The sequence below is a fragment of the Hemicordylus capensis genome, chromosome 2 (assembly GCF_027244095.1).
Source record: "Hemicordylus capensis ecotype Gifberg chromosome 2, rHemCap1.1.pri, whole genome shotgun sequence".
Classification (NCBI taxonomy): Eukaryota; Metazoa; Chordata; class Lepidosauria; order Squamata; family Cordylidae; genus Hemicordylus; species Hemicordylus capensis.
In genome coordinates, this window is record NC_069658.1 from 331,934,694 (window position 1) to 331,956,312 (window position 21,619).

At 42.6% G+C, this 21,619-nt stretch overlaps 1 protein-coding gene across 1 annotated transcript in view; it reads right to left on the bottom strand.

The window, feature by feature from the left end:
• FAF2 (Fas associated factor family member 2) overlaps nt 1-13,037 on the bottom strand; it is a 30,379-nt gene extending 17,342 nt beyond the window's left edge. Inside the window, exon 1 of the mRNA XM_053301476.1 lies at nt 12,868-13,037. Within this exon, the coding sequence (XP_053157451.1) occupies nt 12,868-13,011 (144 nt within the window). The 5' untranslated portion in view covers nt 13,012-13,037. The remainder of the gene's footprint in view (nt 1-12,867) is intronic.
• Between the last annotated feature and the right edge of the window lie 8,582 nt (nt 13,038-21,619).

The following is a 21,619-nucleotide window of genomic DNA, read 5'->3' on the forward strand; positions in this document are numbered from 1 at the left end:
ATGATTCAGCATCTACCGTACTACTTTTGCAAAACAGTAACTGACTTTTATGGAGTGGCATTAGCACAGTATTCTGATTTTACTTTTGTAGCGCACAAGCCTTGAACTGGCCCAATTACTAGTGCCATCAATGTTTCCACCACCCTTTCATTTTGTTAAGTAAATTTTCATCAGAACTGTTCTTCCCCACATGTATTATCAACGTTTTCTTCTTCATTTTTGCACTTTGCCACTGAAACATTCATATAAATGAATATGCATGTCTACAGTTGGCGAAAATCATTTTTAACATCATTCTATTTTACTCATTTACTCATGAATTGCCAAATGCATACAGATTTCAGGTTTTGGGTTGTAACTGGTAATTTATATAAGCAATTATTCTATTCTATAGAGCAGTGTTTACTGAAGTTAACAACAAAACAATGTTAAAAAAAACAAACCACAACACAAATAGTATCAATGAGCTCTAATAGTAAAATCAAATTCCATTAAATGCTGGAAAGAACAAAAAGGGCTTCAACTGTCACCTAAAAGCAGTCGAGGTGGATGTCTAACAAGCCAACAGGAGAACAGAATTCTAAAACTAAGGAATACTCTGTGCTGTTGCCCAACACACCTCAGAAAGCAGGGGCACTCCAAGTATGGCCTTAATGGGTGGGCAGGCTCATATAAATCCAGCTCATTCAGGCCTTCAAGGCCAAAAAGCAATACACTATTTGTGTCTGGAAACAAACTGACAGGCAATGTTGCTCTTTAAACACTGGCAGGATTTGCTTTCTCTAAGCCATACCAATAAACAACCTTGTCACTGCATTTTGAGCCAAGTGAAGTTGAAACCTCATGAGGCACGTTCTAGTCTGGAAGTTATCAAGTCATGAACAGCTGTGGCCACATCCCACTTTTCCAAGAAGGACTACAGCTGGCATCCCAGGTGAAACTATTAGTATGCTATGTCCTATAGAATGTGTTGCATTTACATTAGTGCTGCTATGGGTTCAATAATTTGCATGAAGTTAATTGTGTTAGGAGGTACACTTAGCACTGGAAACACCATCTCTTTTACAAGTTGTTCTAGGAAGAACTAATCAGTCTACTTTCCTTTCACTGTCTCTACATCTGGACTAAATCTGGTGCAAATCTAGGTCCACAAGTTAGATTTATTGCGCCTCAAATGTTCATGTGTCTGCCATCTTGCATTGAGGTGGATGTCATTGTAACAAACTGCACCAGTGAGGTGTCCCTGTGTGTCATTCACTACAGCTGTTCCAAATTTGGTTCAAATCAGTTAGACGGTCCTCAAGTTAATGCATTTGCACCTCAAACATTCACGCATCCGCCATCTTGGATCGGGGTGGGTGACATCATCACAAACTACACAATTGGGGTATCCCTATGTGTCCATTCAGCTGTAGCAAATTTGGTTCAAATCGGTTAAGCAGTTCACAAATTAGCTCACTTGTGCCTCAAATGTTCACACATCCACCATCTTGAATCGGTGTGGATGACATCACCACTAACTATGTCACTGAGGTGTCCCTATGTGTCACTCACTGCAACTGTCCCTAATTTGGTTTAAATTGGTTAGACAGTCCACAAATTAGCCCGCTTGCGCCTCAGATGTTCACGTGGTTGCCATCTTGAATTGGAGTGGATGACATCACACACACCACACCATTAGGGCATCCCTAAGTGTCCCTACAGTTGTAGCAAGTTTGGTTCAAAGCAGGCGGTTCACAAGTTAGCCCACTTGTGCCTCAAAAGTTTACATGTTTGCCATCTTGGATTGGGGTGGATGACATCATCACAAATTGTGCTGCTGAGGTATCCCTACAACTGTACCCAATATGGTTCATATTGGCCCACACACGGACAGAATGCCAGGTGATTTCATAAGCCTACTGGAAAGTAGGCTAAAAAGTGAGGTTGGTGGGGAGGATCCAGACTGGGAACGCAGTACACAGGATTGAACGCAGTATGCAGGATTAATTCTTCCCTCCCACTGTATTTTATTTTTTTCAACAGAAGATCCCACCCCCCTACAAGGTGCTCTTTGCCCTACTTGCTGTCAATAGCTGCTCTGGGGGGTGATTTTCCATGGGAAAACAGTACAAAGGAAAAGGGTTCATATACCCACTTGTGCATAGCATTCCCAGTACTGATCATTGGAGTGCAAGTTAACCCTATATGAGCATGACCTACTTCAAGCGAGTAAACTGCTCTTTGGATAAAGCCAAGTTTTCCTGATACACTAAATAGATTGATGTTAATATGTCATAGCTGGATTACTGTAATGTGCACTACACTGGGATGCCCTTGGCATATTCAGAAACTACAGCTGGTGCAAAATGCAGCTGCATTTTGTCCAGAGCTGCGTGCTGGGACCATATCACGCCCATTCTGAAAGAGTTAGATTGCTTGACAGTGTTTTTTCCCCAATGCCAGGTGCTGTTTTTGACCTTTGAAGTCTTTAATGGTTTGGGCCCTAGATAGCTAAAGGACCACCTGCTCCCAGGGGTTTCTTTCCATCTGACAAAATAATCAGAGGGAACTCTGCTCAGTGCACTGACAATGAGGCCACCTTGGTCATTGATCCCAGGCTCTGGAATGCTGCGGGTTTCCCAATTGCAGTTTTGAGTATCTGTGACTGGAAAATTGTGGCAGGTCTCACCAACCACGACCAGAGTATCTGCGATTTGGCAAGATTTTTTGGCAATGGCTGTGATGTTCCACTATTTTCTGGGGTTGGGGGTAGTTTTCAGGGGACCCTTCACTCCTCTTACTCACTCCTGGTGATTTGGGGGGATTAATTTCTATTTTTTATTGTATTTTTTGGTTTTGTGTGTTCGCGATTCCCCTAACCCCCTATTTGCCATTGACTTAAATGGCTTGTCTACTGCGAATTCACCAACTGTGAGGTTTTCCCAGAACGGAACCATCATGGTTGGCGAGGGATGACTGAATATTTTTACATTGATTTGTACTGTTTTTAACTGCCTTGGGGTTCCTTTTAATGAAAGGTGGTATATAAATCTAACAATACATAAGGTATGGCATGTTAATCTGACCAATTTATAGTTATAGTTAAACACAGCTCTACCATATTAATTCCCCACACTGTATCTCAAAATTTCAAGTAGAAATTTCAGAAATATAAACATTTCCATAGAAAATAAGGGAAAACTTTCCAGAAAGTAGTCCATATCTCTGAGCAAAAGCCAGTATTAACTCACAGAAGGGGTATGCAAGCAAACACACATCAAGTTTGAAAACCGACATATTTTCTCTTTCAGATGAAATGTGCATATTTGCATGAAGGTATGAGTACATGTTTGTGGCTTAACATGTCACCCAGCCCCAACTAGTACACACAAAAAGAGCGGCACTCCTCTCCATACAATGGATAGTGGTCACATAAGGTTTTTAGTCTGGAGGCTCCACCCCCATAGAGTAATTTAGATCCTTCTTCACTTCTGGGTTTCATAATTAATAAGCATTTCCCCTGCTTAAAGAATTATGACTAAGACAGCTTTTATGATTTCTCCTTAGCATCCTCTTCTAGTTTATTTTGAGATTTGATTTTTCAACACACTCTGCTTAAATTATTAATCTTCAATATGCTCTTTGCCATATTTTTTTACAGCTAGACATCAGGAAGATTAGGTATTCTTTCTTCAAGGACATATTACCATTATCCAAAATGCCATAATGTACTGACAGAATACATGCAAACAGAGAAATAAATCAACAAAAGGCTTCAGGCCATAGCATTCCACTCAGTCAAGCTGGTGTTCCTGTCTTCTTTCATCTTTATTCAGCTAAAGGCTGAATAAAAGCTAACTTGCTTTGCTCTGAAAACTAATGGATCACACAATCAGTATTTTAAAAGCGGGATTTTTTTACAACATATGTTGCTATAACAGAATCCTGCCCTCTTCCTCCTCCAGTATCACAGAGTGAAAATCTTGCAAATAAGTTTTGAAACTGCATTTGAACTACTTTCCCCTGAAGTGCAGTGAATTTAGATATTTTTCCAGATTATATGCTTGACTGCATATTTACACCTACCAGGTTTTTTCATTTCTGAAACTTGAAGATTTACTAATGAAAGACGAGTGTCCTCAATCTGACTGATGGCCTTTTCAATGCACTTAAAATGCAGCTACTGCTTATGAATCTACAAAGTTCAAACACTCACTTGTATCTTCTATGCATCTAGAATTGCTACAATATACAGTAAAATAGGCTGACAACTTCCTCTTTAAAATTATATTTAAAAAACATTATATGAAAAACCAAATGATATTACAAACCAATGTTTTGCAATGCTGCTTATTGGTGGATAAACAATTTAAGCTGTATATACTTCCAAAATATGTTTCCCCACTATCAATGTAACAATGCAATGGTCAGGTTTTGTAAGCTTTCTGAACTTAACAATGTGGTAAGGCGTCCTGTAAGTTACTACTACAGTGGATGGGAACAACTTACTATAGCTAACACTGTATGGATGCCACATGTTGATGGGTTTGCCAGACAAGCGGCAAACCTGGAATCCTTTACAGAAGTTGGCATCTTTAAAATCTCAGCTTTTCTGTACCCTGTGCTCATAACATTTTCAACAGTTAACTGGAGTTGCTTTCCTCTTGAAAGAGAAGAGGAGCCAGGGAACTAATGCTGTTCTCCTCACCATTACAACCAGCAGAACTGTATGGCATTTGTGCAGCACTGGAACATTTCCCACACAAATTGCTTTGAAGATGCAGTCCAGAACACTCAATTCTGTTATCAGCTGAACTCCTGCTGACATATTCCATGGCTTAAAGAGGGCCATAAAAACCACTAAATCCGATGGCTACGTTCCCATCCAGGACCACACTCAGTTTTCCCCTGTGATTTAAAGTCATGATCTGAAAAGGGTGTTTGCAGACCTTCTGAAGTGTTTTGCTCATTTTTAGTTCAGGATGTAAGAATTTATATTTTTTGTCAACTGAACCAACCATTCTTAAAGAATGCAGAAAAAGATTTTCAGCTCTAATGCACCCGTTCCACTTAATTCTCAATTGTACTAACAAGGAAGCTGTATAACTACCATTGCTTGTGTTTCCCGCAGAATTTGCCCACTTTGGATACAAGTACAGTGTACATGGTATTTACAAGAACACTTATGACTCAACTTTGGTTTTCCAAGACAAGTAGCTGTCTACTGGTTTTTTCCAGTATATAACTGAAGATAACAGGGATGCTTATACCAGGAAAACTTTTGGTCCATGCTGCCCCCTTAAGCCATGTTTTCTTGCTATGATCATCTGGTAATACATCAGTTGGACAATGACAATACGTACATCTACGGTATCATCAGTATTCTCATAAAAACTGTCTACACTCTTAAATTATTAATAGACACATTTCCATGCAGTCTGTGACTAGTCCTGCTGTTAATTCCCAAACTGCTGCCAAATTCCAGAGAATTATGTTTCCAAGGTGAAAAGCACCTGACTTCTAGCAGAACAAACACTTTGCCAAGTTTTAAAAAATTTCTTTTTACTCAAGGACAATGATCAAGAGCTGAAAGTATGCAGCAGCTTGCCAGATACAGTTTAGTAGTTTCTTGTAGAATCAGAATTAACTGGAAGCTAAGCTTTCTTTAGCAGCATTCTGAAAATGTAGGTTGCTCCTCCTCGGCTCACCTCCACTTGATATAAATTTTAATCCAAAAGGGTTGAAAGCTTTGGCGTCATCTCACCTGAAAAGTGGTACAAGCCATTTATAAGGAGGGTCAAGTGCTTCCAAACTCACTTTGGAGGAAGCTAGGTTCTCCTCTACTGTCATGTGGATCCAACGCTTTTTTAAAAATGGAGAAGTAGCATAGGCAAATAAAGCTAGGCTGCTTTGCTTGGGAAACAGCTGCACAATTACAGAGATGATGCCTCTTCTCTACAGACTTCAGAGGACTACTACTGAGAGTTTTCTCAGTATTCAGAAGCAGAATAGCTGCCAGCTGGAACAGTACAGCAACAGGAGATGCAGAAACAGGAGGAGGGGAGGAAGAAAGTATGCCACGCCTCTATTAATCTTTCTGCTCCCTGAAATCACGGGGCACAACCCGACCAGAACTAGGTAGTTTTACATACCATTAGTTTAAATAAGACCGTAACATTAGAACAGCCCTGTTGGATCAGGGAATTCAATTTTGAGATTCAAGCACATGCTTCACACGATCACTGAAATCAATGGAAATTAAAGGTGCTTAATTTTGACTAGTCTGTGGCCTAGACTTCTTATAAGGACTCAAACGATGCTCCCTGTTCATGAGTGGCAATATACTTTTTAACTCTTAAATCTCTGTACATCTCAAAACTTTTCATTCACTGACATAACTCTAGCACCCCCTCAAAGGCTTACACAAAGCTACAAAATCCACTAAAAGATAAACATTATAAATTAATAAATACTACATATGTTTCTTATTCATGTGACTTCACTTATTTCTTCTTTATCCAAGCCTGCCAACAATCAGTTTATTTCTAGTTAAGTGCCTACAGGTAGGCCTGAGAGAACACCTAGTTAATCAAATGTTTGCTGTTCCAGTAGTGCAAGAATAGCATGAAAGGGAACTACATTTCCCTCTACAGTTAGTTCCTATTGTCTCTCATCATAATGCACCAGAGTTACAGTGCAATCCTATGCATATTTATTCAGAAGCAAATCCCACCGACTTAAACAAGACTTATTCCCAAGCGTGTACAGGAGACTGCAGCCTTAAGATGCTCTCTATTCTATCATTGGGCTCCCATTAAGTGCTTTTGGCTCTGAGCCTTCTCTGTAATGCCCAAGTGCCTGGAACAGTCCATAGGTTCTCATTTTCTGACTGTCTATTGTGCTTTAAAACCCAGAGCTGAAAACATCCACTTTCCCAGCTTATCAGCTCCAACTCACTCATGCCATTAGCTGTTATCCTGCATTTTATTTTATTTATGCTCTAAGTGCCTTGTGACCCTGAACTACTAAACAAATGGCTGTACTACTGAAGGCTCAAAAGATGAAAAAGCATATAACATCTACAGCTGTGTGCTTAGTTTAACTTCTCTTTGAAGATACCCAATAGATGCAAATGTTAAGTAGATTTCTCACACAAATATAGTTTTCTTTAAAAGGGGTAGTTATGTTCAACAAATAAAGTTTACTGGGTACTAGGGATGTGCACGAACTTGTTCAGAGGCCCTTTTACGGGCCTCTGAACAGGTTCGAACACCGGGGGGGGGGATTCCAAGTTCGAGGCTGGGGGTGCCACTTTAAGGGCAGGGGAGGGTGCACTTACCCCTCCCCCTGCTTTCTCCCCACCAGCGCTCATTGTCTGTAAAAGCCTTTGGGGCAGCAATGTACCTCCCTGCCGCCCCTTCCCCCTCTTAGTCTGGAAGTGGCCGGAAGTACCAGGTGCATGTGCGCACGTCGCTCAAGTGCATGTCAGAAGGGTGTGCACATGTGCACCTGGTGCTTCCAGCCACTTCTGGATGAGGAGGGGGAAGGGGCGGCAGGGAGGTACACTGCTGCCCCGAAGGCTTTTATGGACAACAAGTGCTGGCGGAGGAAAGCAGGGGGAGGGGTAAGTGCACCCCCCCCTTAAAGTAGCACTCCCATCCCCTCAAGCCACCCATGCCCAGTTCCATGCACATCCTTACTGAGTACCAGATAGCAGGTTGAGTCTAAGTTATAGATGGATAAGAAATGGTGTTAAAATCTTACCATTAAAAGGTCTTCTACTCACAGTTACTAGTAGGTATAGGAATACTTAATGAAATTTTATATTTTATAATATTAAGCTAAGCAGTACCAAATCAACCACAAGCAGCCTGTTGGTTCACCATCTCTAGATCTTAATATATACTACAAAGATCCCAGGTTGATCTTCAGAAGAATAAAATCTCAATATTCCTTCTAGATTTCTATGCAGTTTCTAGTCGTTTGTTTACATATTTTCCAAAGCATCAGCATGAACACTTGCTAAGTTCAGTCTGTCTAGAATATTTTAAATGAAGTTTTTTTTTTAAAGGGCAGCATTCAAGCATGCCGATCATCCAAAGATACAAGGATGATGAAACATCTATGTACTGTATTTGCAAAGCGCTCTCTCTCTCTCTCTCTCTCTCTCTCACACTCACACACACACACACACTCGCGCGCGAGATCTGAAGAGAGGTGTAGTCATTCCACAAGTCTATTTCTGCTTAGCAGCAGTATTTCCTATAATTTTTCTCATCTGTGTGCAGAATGCATTTTGTTCTGGGCAGCGTTATCAAAGCAGCGTTTGTGCACGTGCATCCAGAATGGGGCCTTTCTGATTCAATCTGAATGTGATCTATAATTAACCGAGCGACATTAAAAAACTTTTGTGTGTATACATGCACACACTTAGAGGGAACACTGCTCAGCAGGCCAACAAATCAGGTTACGTTTCTATGACAAGTCATAGTGAAAGCAAAACCCAAGACAAATTATTTTAGAACCATTTCAAATCTACATAGATTATTATTTAAACTATTTATAGCCCATCCCTCCACTATTGCTCAGGCAGCTTACAACAATAGTAAAGTAGACACAATATAGAACAATACAAAATTAAAATAAGTTAGAAGACCAGGCTAAAGCCACATTTAAAAGTTTCAAATTTTAAAAGTTGCAAATGCTAAAAACTCAGAAATCTACCAAATATAATCAGCGGATAAAATATTTAAAAACCTCTCTTTAAAAGGTGCATCTTCAGTTCATTCTTAAAAACACCAAGGAAGAGAACATGGCAAAACTCTTCTGGGAGGGCATTCCAAGGTTGAGGGGCCACAAACGAAAAGGCCCTTTAATGTACAGCAAGCCAATAATACTGGCATTCACAAACTCAGCACTTGCACCAGGTGGGCAGCTGAACTGTAAATTGCACCTTGTTTGCATATTAATCATTTTATCATAATAATGTAGTACCTTTTATAGGCAGAGAAAGTGTGGAATTTTAACAGCTGTTTTTATTTTTCTTCTCTTTTCTGTCCATTAGTCATTTAAAACCACAGAGAAAGTCACAGGTGCAGCTGCCACAATGCTGTGTTTCCCCATGAATTGCACTTTGTTTCCTTGAAACAATGCAGCACTGAGCAACATGAAACCATTTCCCATATGGCATTAATAAAATCAAACGTGCAAAGTATACTGCGGAACAAGATTGTGAAATCTGTATATTTTTAAACAGAAAAATGTCTTCTAAATAATCAGACTAAGGTAGGTAGTTTTGGAGCAAAGTGGAAGAGATTATAGGAACCCAACAAGTAGAAGAGTAGTGGAAAGCATTTCTGGCTGTGTTACAGGTACATCAGACTTTCATAATTCCCTCTAATAACACATTCAGTGGCCAAGTACCCCTGAGTTTGAACATGAAAGATGGTCACCCAAAAATAATGTTGTGGTTTGTATATACTTGAGGGACTTCCTAGGTATACAGAAGTAGATAAAAAATAATTTATGGTGTAACACACAAAATGGCTCAGAATTTTCAGGACCTTGCCCTTCCAGGATCTATCGAATGTTGAGTGTTCTTCAGCCAGGATGACAGATGGTTTTAAAGAAAGAAAATGAAGGGCTGATAGCACTGGCATGCTCAAACCTCTAACATCTTAAAAGCAAGTATTCTGAAGGTGCGGGGATACATACCATGAGATTAAGAATTCCCCTCCTTGCACTTTACAAGGATATTTCAAGAGGAAGGAAACCCATTTTCCCCTTCCCATTCACCAGAACCACAATCCCCATGCTATATCAAATACTTAGTTTGTGGGCTGCCTGTCACTTTATATAGCATAGTAGGCAAAGGTCTCAAAGGAATGGGAAAGCAAGAAGGACTGTGTCCTTTCCCCCTTCTTCATCTGCCTACTTGCTACCAAGCAAGGTCTGAACAGCACTACAAAGCCCAGACTGGCTGAAGGTCTGAGCAAAAGTGATCCTATTAAAGGCTGGGGATACACTGGAACATATTGCTGAAGGTTCCATTTGTGGTGTAGACATTTAAGAAATAAGTATTGCACTTTATCTTTAAACTTGTGACATTTAAACATTTGAGAAATTTGTAAAAAGGTGGCATACTCAACTACTGTTCCATTCTTATTACCACCTATCAATGCTGCTCTGGGTGGTATTCACCAACAGAAATCAACAGAAAAACTCAAGTTACAATTATGCTAAAATGTCAGAAGTGTTCACCACTACAGTCATGCTTGGAAGATGATGTTAAGAAAAAGAAGTAACTGAAGTGTGTATGAGGGAACCCTGCCCATGGCTTCAGTGGTGGTCAGATGAAATACATAGGAACATAGGAAACTGCCATATACTGAGTCAGACCATTGGTCTATCTAGCTCAGTATTGTCTTCACAGACTGGCAGCAGCTTCTCCAAGGTTGCAGGCAGGAATCTCTCTCAACCCTAACTTGGAGAAAACTTGGAGAAAATTTGGCAATGTACTGTATGCTTTGGTAGTTTGTTGGTTCAATAAAAAAATCTTGTCCTATTTTTTTTTAATCTTGTCCTAACTTGGAGAAGCCAGGGAGGGAACTTGAAACCTTCTGCTCTTCCCAGAGCAGCTTCATCCCCTGAGGGGAATATCTTGCAGTGCTCACACATCAAGTCTCCCATGCATATGCAACCAGGGCAGACCCTGCTTAGCTATGAGGACCAGTCATGCCTGCTACCACAAGACCAGCTCTCCTCTCCTCTACAAATCAGCCACAAGTTGTAGTGTGTGATGAAATACCACATCCTGCTATAGGAGGATTTTGGCTTGATGGGCGTGTATCAACAATGATCCACATCCCATCCACTTTAGGAAAGCTCCTGATCAACAACGACCAATGATAGATACTGTGTTGTGATACCTAGGGAATGATCATAATTCACAAGCTATAGGTGCTGGCTACCTTAAGACTGCTTATGGAATATAAGAGCAAGTGTTCACTGTTTTGTTTCAAGTGTCTGTACCGCCAGAGAGTGAAAAAACTAAATGTGGGTAACTAATCTTCTAAATAACCAAAATAAGATAAAACCAACAGCTCAAAAACAGCACAACCGAAAAAAGAGGAGACTAGAACATAGGAAGCTGCTGAGTCTGACCATTGGTCCATCTAGGAATTCATTGGTCCACCAATGAATACTGAGTCAGACCATTGGTCCATCTAGGTCAGTATTGCCTAAACAGACTGGCAGTGGCTTTTCCAAGGTTGCAGTCAGGAATCTCTCTCAGACCTATTTTGGATATGCCAGGGAGGGAACCTGGAACCTAGACACTCTTCCCAGAGTGGCTAAGGGGAATATCTTACAGTGCTAACACAAGTCTCCCATTCATATGCAATCAGGGCAGACCCTGCTTAGCTAAGGGGACAAGCCATGCTTGCAACCACAAGACCAGGTATCCTTTTCTACTCATCAATGGGCATTTTTTTTTAAAAGTGCAGAAGAGTAACTTAAAATATCAGAACACATTTCAAACTGTGACTCTTCATCAGAGGAAGTAGTAGAACAATATTCCTGACAACATGGAGGCGACTCTTACTATAAGTGAAGCACCCCTTAGCTAAGCAGGATCCATCCTAGTTGCATATGAAAGGGAGACTAGAAGCATGACCTCCACATTCTCAGGAATATTGTTCTACTTTTCCCCCAGTGAAGAGCCACAGCTTGAAATGTGTTGGGATCCTTCAATAAATATTTTAAGTTACTCTTCCAAAATGGGGTTGTTGTTTTTTGCAAATACACCTATTGACCTTTTCTTCAGTTCTGCTGTTTGAGCAGTTATTTTGTCTCTGCTGCTGCCCTCCACTTTTCTTTAAAAGACAGCAGAGTAATAGAACTAAAACCAGTCCAAGCAATACTTTTAAGCCAGGTCTGGGACTTTGCTTGGTGTCTAAAACATAGAAAACTGGGCAACAGTGTAGCCTTCCTAAGAAGAACATTGCAAGGATGGGGCACTATAATCAAAAAGGCTTTTTATTTATCATCCATCTAACTTCTTGAGGTGCCCAGAGAAGGGTTTGAATAGATTACCTTAACATACAGGCATCTGTGGATAGATAGGCAGTCCTTTTACTTTTCCTCTTCTAAAACTATAAAGATTTGTGTAAGCTGCTCAGAGTATTAAAGATAGGGAAATACAGAAATTTAAAGCTGCACACCTATATGCTTCTGCTCGGGAGCAACGATCCACTGAACTCTGTTGGACTTACTTCTGAGTAGCTATGCAAGGAATTAGACTCCATAGGGAACAAAACTCAACTTTTAGATCTCACCTCTCAATACAGGCGCAGATAAGGTGGTTTTACCGTATATTAACCAGATGACGCTACTACATACAATTGTACTGACTCATTTCCTGTTGTCCATAACATTACGAAGTTTAACTGCAACTGCTATCGGCAAATTTCAGTGGGGAAAACCACAGGAGAACAACAACTGTCCCAAAGGGCTTATCAGCCCACAAGTCGATATTACAGGCAATACGTTGCTGGTTTCCCCAAACTGCCTGTGGGAAGGGTTCCCCTCGCGGCTCCTCGCCCTGTCTGGGGGCGGGGGGTGGGGGGCCTTCACAGGGCCAGGATGAACATCGAGGCGAAGACCCGCCTTGGCTGACGGTCCATCCAAGGCCCAGGCATAGCCACTCGACTCTGAACGCCGCCACCAAACAGACCCTCCTCCCCCACATGGCCCCGCCGCCATCCCAAGTCCAGGAGGCGCCTCGGGCCAAGTCCTCGGACCAGGAGGACCAGCAGGCTCGGGCTCTTGTCGGGACGGCTGGCCTGGCTCCGTCCGACCAAGTTCTGCCCTCCCCGAGACCAGCACCTGGAACTGAAGCAGTTTCTCAGTCTGCTCCGCCGACAGCTCCCGCTCCTCTGGGGCCGCCATTTTGCTGCCGCCTCTGACCCGCAGTTGCGTCGCTGCACGGAAGTGACGCGACAATTCGAAACTTCCGTGCGCGTGCCACATCCGTAGAAATAAGAAAAAGCTAGAGTGCACAATGCGCGTCCCTCCCAGACTTCCGTTTGGCGCTGGAAAACAACACACATCCTTTGTGGAGCATTTAACTGATGGATGCAGCAGGCTGGTAATGGTGATGAGGTCAAGAACACCTTCAGTGGTTGCAGGACAGTTCTTGTTATTCTGTAAATTTTATTGAAAATGACATGAAATGGTGTAGAAGAAAAGAGAGGGAAAGTTGTCAGTGCTGTGGGAAGGAATGCAAACAAGCTGGAGGAAGTATTTGCTAGGCTGGCATCAATGACCTAATAACAGTATTTGAAAAAAACAGATCAGCCTGCTGCTCTTAGAAGTGGAAACCATCTTATTGATCAGAGATTGCCATCTTTCCATGCTGATCAGGAAAGTGCTCCACATGAGTTATCAGCCATAAACTCTGCCAATAGCACCCCAACTCAGCAGAAATATGGCTACTGCAGGCTCACATCAACAGCCCCTCACAAAGAAGCATAGTGTTAAAACTGAACCTTTATTTTTGATACTCAAGATCAGCCTCCCACATCTCAAATCTTTGTTTTGCCTAGTCCATGGGTTCTCAACCTTGGGTCCCCAGATGTTAATATTATAATGCCCTTATACAAAACTATGGTGCTACTACACTTGGAGTACTGCATACAATTCTGGTCACCACATCTTAAAAAGGATATTGTTGAACTGGAAAAGGTGCAGAAGAGGGCAACCAAGATGATCAGGGGCCTAGAGCACCTTTCTTATGAGGCAAGACTACAATACCTGGGGCTTTTTAGCTTAGAAAAAAGACGACTGTGGGGAGACCTGACAGAGGTCTACAAAATCATGCATGGTTTGGAGAATTTGGAGCGAGAGAAATTATTTTCCCTCTCACATAACACTAGAACCAGAGGTCACTCCATGAAATTGATTGCCAGGAGGTCTAGGACCAACAAACGGAAGTACTTTTTCACACAACGCATGATCCACTTGTGGAACACTCTGCCACAGGATGTAGTGACAGCCAACAACCAGGATGGCTTTAAGAGGGGTTTGGATAACTTCATGGAGGAGAGGTCCATCAATGGCTACTAGTTGGAGGGCTGTGGGCCACCTCCAGTCTCAAAAGGCAGGATGGCTCTGAGAACCAGTTGCAGGGGAGAAATGGCAGGAGAGAGGGCACGCCCTCAACTCCTGCTTGTGGCTTCCAGCAGCATCTGGTGGGCCACTGTGAGAAACAGGATGCTGGACTAGATGGGCCTTGGACCTGATCCAGCAGGGCTGTTCTTATGTTGTTGGACTTCAACTCCTATAATCTCCAACTAAAGGCCATTGGGGCTGGGGATTATGGGAGCTGAAGTCCAGTAACATCTGGGGACCCAAGGTTGAGAATCTCTGGCCTATTCTATCAATCATATCTATAGAGCCCTCACAGGGATACATGTACAGTACAGGGACCTCATTGCTACAACCCAGAGCAGTAAAAGCAAGATACAAGTACTTGTCAGCTTCTAAAGTACAGGTATATGTTATTTTCCTATGAAGTTGACAATATGCATGGTTATATTAAGAGAGTAAGACTGGAAAAAAGCAGTTCCTCACTGTTTTTCTTTAAAGTATTGATTTGAACAGAACATACATGATTTTGAGAGTGGTGGGAGGGGGGATCATTGCAAACATAAATCACAACTTAAGCGGCAGGGGGGAACCCTACTGGTCTTGTTCTCTTTTCCCTTTCCCTTTTATTTTTATTCTTTTCTTTCCGTTCTCTTCCCTTCTTCATGTTTTTTTCTTTTGAGGTGCCTCTAGGCATTGTTCCATTTCCTTCTGAATCCCCTCCATGGTGGTGAGATGCTTCTGGACACCACACCACTCATTGTGAATACAATGAAATAACCATACATGGTTGCTATGCACAATATATCTCTTGATTTATATATTGCTAGAATACATAACAGAATTCTTTGGATGGCCATATATCATAGCAAGCCAAAATCACAAAGAAAAATCACCATGTACAGAATGTCCTTCATCTGGGCCCTGCAGATGGACAGTAGTTTCTGTTGCCATAAATCAGTTATGACCCTCTTTGCCACAGTTGTTGTGGAAAGGTAGTCATCATCACATTCTAGAGACCAAGAAAGCAATGCTTTGCCTACTGTACACTCTGCCAGTGTTACAATTCTGGACACTTTGCTGTGTGCACACACCATATCAGCAGCAAAGTAGAGGACCTTCCTCCATCCACTGGTTTAGTCTCTTCCTTTTCCACTCGGAGTCAAACCTGGCTTCTTAGCCATCGTTCCTTGTGAACACACAGACAAAACAAATGAGTAAAGTGCAAAAACGCTAATGACTTTCCCCAATCAGGTGTATGTCAGCTGGGTACAGTGTAAATTTTTAATGTTTGTTTTAAATGGACATGCTGTGAAACACTTTGAGATTTGCTATGAAAGGCAGTATACACATTTGACAACAGATATCGTGTCTGCTGATACAGTTAACTTTCTAGTGTGGATTCTCTGTTGGGTAATCACATAGACACAGATGTTTCAGGAAGATAATGCATCCACTAGTACTGACTGTTCAGCTCATTGACCCAATGAGGACACTGCTTTGCAGAATAGGTATTTTTAAAGTGAGCTTTGGGTCTATCAGTACTAAAACCTTATAGCCAAGAGCTGCTCCTCCTCACTGCCTAAGTGCATCTTATGTGGACTGCCACAGTATGCCTGCTGTCACAAACACAAAGTTGCCAGATCAATCTTCCCTGTGCAGACCATGGGGGAGAGGAGAGGGGAAGTTGCCCCCCCCCGACTGAGCCAGATCCCATTGAATTCAATGGGGCATACTCCTAGGGAGCGGGTATAGGATTGCCGGCTTTCTCCCCACTCACACAATTAGGGGCAAGCACTCAAGTATTTCAGCCGTGTAGAAAATTCTGGGGTTAAAGCGGCTAGACAATCTATAAATGGGACACATGGAAGGGGAAGTCATTCTCCTGCTGAACAGCACACGCACAGAACTGGAGATGATATAATGGGGAGAAGGCTCATAGTGGTGAAAACTCAGGGGGTAAATTGGCTAGGTGATCTATAAGTGGGAGAAGAGGGGAAAGCGAATGCATATACTGTAGTAAGGTTTCAGTTCAAGTTATTAAAACAGAAGGCACACTGGAATCCTGGTGTCCTCTAGATTGCTACAGTGTCTTCATATGCTTTATGGAGCTGTGATATTGGAAAAAGAACTTCCCAACCTTCCAGCTGTATGTGCCAGACTAAAACTGGCATGAATATATCATTAAAGAGCATCCAGAAGGTAGAGGAGGAAAAGGCCAGGGGTGGCAAACTGCCCAAGGGATGTCACTGGGACATTTTTGTGAGGCGCTGAGGATTACAAGTAACCTTTGGGACCAGTCATGCATTAACAGAGAGGCAAAGTAGGCATTTGCCTATGGTGGCAAAATTTGAGGAGCAGCAAATCTGGCCCCTCCTCAAATTCTGCCGCCCCTCGCTGTGGGCAGCTGCAGCAAGGGTGGAGTGGGCGAGAAGAAAGTCCCCCCTTTTACCTTATATATAAAAAAAGGCAAACCTTTTTTGTTTAAGGTAAAAGGGCGGCAAAAGCCTTTTTGCCTATGAGTGGTAAAAAGCTTAATCCGCCCCTGTTTGGGACAGTGATGGAGTTGCAAATTCAGAAGTGCAGGTGCTCTCCATGACAGCCCCCATGCCTAATAAGAAAGGTGCTCTAGGCCACTGATCATCTTGGTTGCCCTCTTCTTCACCTTTTCCAGTTCTACAATGTCATTCTTTAGAAGTGGTGACCAGAATTCTACATAGTACTCCAAGTGTGGCCGCAACATACTTTTGTATAAGGGCATTTTAATATTAGCAGTTTTATTTTCAATCCCCTTCCTAATGATTCCAAGCATGGAATTGACCTTTTTCACAGTTGCTGCATATTGGGTTGACACTTTCAACAAGCTATCCCCCACAACCCCAAGATCCCAATCACCGACAGCTCGGATCCCATCAGCATATACTTGAAGTTGGGTTTTTTGGTCCCAATGTGCATCACTTTACACTTGCAAACATTTAACCGCATTTGCCATTTCCTTTTGGAGCTCCTCACAATCTGTTTTGGATTTTACTACCCTAAATAGTTTGGTATCTTCTGCAAATTTGGCCACCTCACTGCTTACCCCAACTTCTAGATATTTATGAATAAATTAAAAAGTGCTGGTCCCAGTACAGATCCCTGGGAGACTCCACCTCTTTCTTTCCTCCATTGTGAAAACTCTCCATTCATGCCGAACCACTGTTTTCTGTCCTTCAATCAGTTAGCAATCCACACATGTATTTGTCCCCTTATCCCATGACTGCTAAGTTTTCTCAAGAGTCTTTGATGAGGAACTTTATCAAAAGCTTTTTGGAAGTCCAGGTAATACTATGTCAACTGAGTCACCTTTATCCACAGACTTGTTGACACTCTTAAAGAACTACAAAAGGTTCATGAGGCAAGGTTTATGTTTGCAGAAGCCATGCTGGTTCTTTCCCAGCAGGTCCTGTTCTTCTCTTTTCTTTACATTTTTATCCTTGAGGATGCTTTCCATCAATTTCCATCAAACTGGCCACCTTGCTGCTTACCCCTACTTCGAAATTAATAAATATATTTATTCTACATGAATAAATTAAAAAGCACTGGCCCCAGTATAGATCCCTGGGGGACCCCACTTCTTACTTCCCTCCATTGTGAAAACTCTCCATTTATACCTACCCTCTGTTTCCTGTCTTTCAACCAGTTAGCAATCCACACATGAACTTGTCCCCTTATTCCATGACTGCTAAGTTTGCTCAAGAGCCTTTGGTAGGGAACTTTATCAAAAGCTTTTTGGAAGTCCCAAGTATACTATGTCATGCCTGTTGACATTCTCAAAGAACTCCGAAAGGTTAGTAAGGCAAGACTTTCCCTTGCAGAAGCCATGCTGGTTCTCTCTCAGCAGGGCCTGTTCTTCTATGTGCTTTACAATTTTATCCTTGAGAATGCTTTTCATCAATTTTCCTGTAACAGATGTAACAGAAATTAAACTAATCGGCCAGTAATTTCCCGGGTCGTCCCTGGATCCCTTTTTGAAAATCGGTGTTACATTTGCTACTTTCCAGTCCAGTACAGAGCCTGATTGTAGGGATAAATTATATATTTTAGTAAGGAGGTCAGCAATTTCACATTTGAGTTCTTTAAGGACTCTTGGATGGATGCCGTCTGGCCCTGTTGATTTGCTAATTTTCAATTTTTCCAGACAGTTTAGAACATCATCACTTGTCACTTCTATCTGACTCTTTAGCCTCCGTCCCTGAAAAGCCTGGTTCAGGGACAGGTATATGCTCAGTATCCTCTGCTGTGAAGACAGACACAAAGAACTCATTTAGCTACTCTGCAACCTCCATATCCTCCATATCCCTTTCACTCCCTCATTGTCTAACGGTCCAACTGCCTCCCACTCCCTGGCAGATTTCCTGCTTCTGATGTATTTAAAGAAGTTTTTGTTATTCTCCTTGATGCTTCTAGCTAAATGTTCCTCAAACTCTCTTTTCACTTCCCTTACTGTCACCTTACATTTCTTTTGTCAGAATTTGCATTCCTTTCTGGTCTCTTCATTTGGGCAGGCCTTCCCATTTTGGAAGGAAGTCTTCTCCTTTATGGCTGCCTTGACTTTATTATTTATTTATTTGGTTTGATTTATATACTGCCCTTCCAAAATGGCTCAAGGCTGTTTACCTGTTAGCCATGCTGGCATCCTCCTGGACTTAGTGGTACCTTTCCTCCTTTTTGGTGTACATTCTAACTGGGCTTCTAGTATTGTGGTTTTGAGTAAACTCTATGCATTCTGGAGTGAAGTGACTCTCCTGATTTTCCCTTTCAGTTTTCTTTTACCATACTCTAGGGATGTGCACGAAGCGCCAACGGGGGTAGCACTTTAAGGGCGTGGGAGGGTGTACTCACCCCTCCCGCCACATTTTCCCCGCCGGCACGCTGTTGATTTTAAGCCCCTCGGGGCGGCAGCGTTCCTCCCTGCCGCCCCATTTCCCCTGTCGGCCAGAAGTGGCCGGAAGTTGTGAGCACGCATGCACCCGTCGTGTGTGTGCGCGCGACCTTCTGCCGTGTGCGCACGCACACATGATGGGCGCACGCGTGCGACTTCTGGTCACTTCCAGCCGACAGGGGAAACGGGACGGCAGGGAGGAACACTGTCGCCCCAAGGGGCTTAAAATCAACAGCGCGCCAGTGGGGGAAATGTGGTGGGAGGGGTGAGTACACCTTCCCCTCCCTTAAAGTGCTACCCCCATCGGTGTTTCGGCGCCGAAACCGCCCACAGCGTCGAAATGTTTTGGAGGCCTTCATAATGGCCTCTGAAACATTTCGGGCACAAGCCTACCATACTCCTCATTTTGGAGAAATTTCCTCTTCTGAAATTCAAAGAATGTGTGTTAGACTTCCTTGGGGATTCTCTCCCCACCTGTATACTGAATTTGATCCCACTATGGTCACTGCTCCCTAAGGGGTCGATTACACTGACATCCTGCACCAGGTCTTGGGTGCCACTCAGGATTAAGTCCAAGGTCGCCTTCTCTCTGGTTGGTTCGAAAACCAACTGTTCTAGGGCACAGTCATTCAGCGTATCTAGAAATCTGACCTCTTTGTCATTACCTGACAAATGGTCCAAAAGTACCAGAGCCCCATCCTGGAGTGAATCAAGCCATACTGCCTATGTCTGTCAAGTTTTTGGACAGGCTGCCACTCATTGCTCTCCCTTTCTTTGTGACTTGGATAATGCCACTATTCCTGTCAGGACTTTTTAGGCAGCTATAAAGACACATCTTACCCCAAAGAACTTGTGAATGAATGAAAAGATGTCCAGATGAGTTAATAAGACATTGTGGACTGGAATAAAATGTGCCTTGCTGCTGATGTCTGGTGAGTACTTTGATTATTATATGAATGTATTTTCCTTTGTGGGATAATCTTTTGCAGTTAATCATTTCTTAGCAAGTCCCTGGAAGAATGGAGCAGGTGAGAGCCAATGATGTTCCTGAGACCCTGTTACATTCTATTCCACTGTAATAGTTTGTCCTGTATTATGCTATTTTACACCTGCTGTACTTTTTTGTTAGGTTTTAATGTGTGTGATTGCTTCCTGTTTTTATGATCATAAGTCACTCTATATGTAACAGCCTAGAAATACTTGAAATAAACGAATGAACAAAATCTCTCTTGCCACAATGATAAGACTGGCAGATCAGCTTATTGCAAAACAGGCCACCACTAGAGGTCAGTAAGAGGATATTGCTTTCAAACCTTGGCTCTAGCCACCAGTTTGCCTTTAAAAGCCATGATATGGCATGATGTTTACAACAGCAAATTGTTGCTGATCAGGACAAAGAAAGATAGCTTGAGGCTGCACTAAGACAGGGTCAAGTTTGTGGGATCCTCTCTTGATGCTGTTGCGGAGGGTTGCACTGCACTCCAAAAGGTGATCTGTACTGCACAACACCTCAGTTTGTAGACACTTGTCAAGAAGCAAGTTGATATCATTCTCTAATTTCCTCAGAAAAATAAACCAGCTAGAGGAACCCCCACTCTGGAAACTTTTCACACTTCATTAACATGAGGCACAAATAGACTGAGGAGACACAGACTGATGTGTTCAAAGGAAGAAGGACCACTCTGGCAGGGAGGGCATGGACTTCAGATTTTGGTGTCTGCCACCAGACTCTTAATAAAACAGCAGTGAAACTTAGTGGGCTGGAGCTTTTCCTACAACACCCCCCCCACCCCCCGCCCATGGAAGGCCCAGCCAGTTTTCTCTCAGTTGGTCCTTCCTTTGCTCCCATCCTTAATGCAATGATGGGAGCAGCTGTAAGGATAGTTGCTGGCTTGCGCCTCAGGAGGTTTCGTGAAGTCTTTGCAGGGTCCGTCCCTATCATCCTATGTCTTGTCTCCAATCTATTTATTTCAATTAAATTAAATGTTTCAAATCTAATCTATTTCTTTCAAGTGCACAGACTGAGAAGCAGTCCTGGGAAGCAGGAGCCAGCACACGCAGAGAGCTTACGGGCAAAATCAGAGAAAGGCCCAAAGTCCAGCAAGGGCATAGAGTGTTCTTCCACAGTGCATACTGCTTTCTTCTTGGCTTCCAGCATCTCACTGAGCCAGAATTTAATTCATGCTAGCTCAACTTCCAACCTGTAGCTGTGCACACTTAACCTTTAGGGAAACTCTCCAGGCATTTAATAGGCAAATTGGTTGGTGGAAATAGTCCACTTCATCAACCTGGACTGGCTCCTGTTAGCCAGGGAACACCAGCCTGTTCAAAGAAGGTGGCAATCACCCCAGCTTTATGTATATGTCAGATTTAGCCACATCAGCACAGAACCTTCTTGAAAGGGAAGGAAACTGTGACAAAGTTTTCACAAAGCACTGCATCCTCACATGTCTGATTCTGCCTTCCACATTGGCATCTGCAGAAATATGGGAAATATATCCAGCTCCTCAGCTGAATCCTCCAGAAACAGCTGATGCCACAGCCCTCTTCTTGGAGGAGGACTAACTG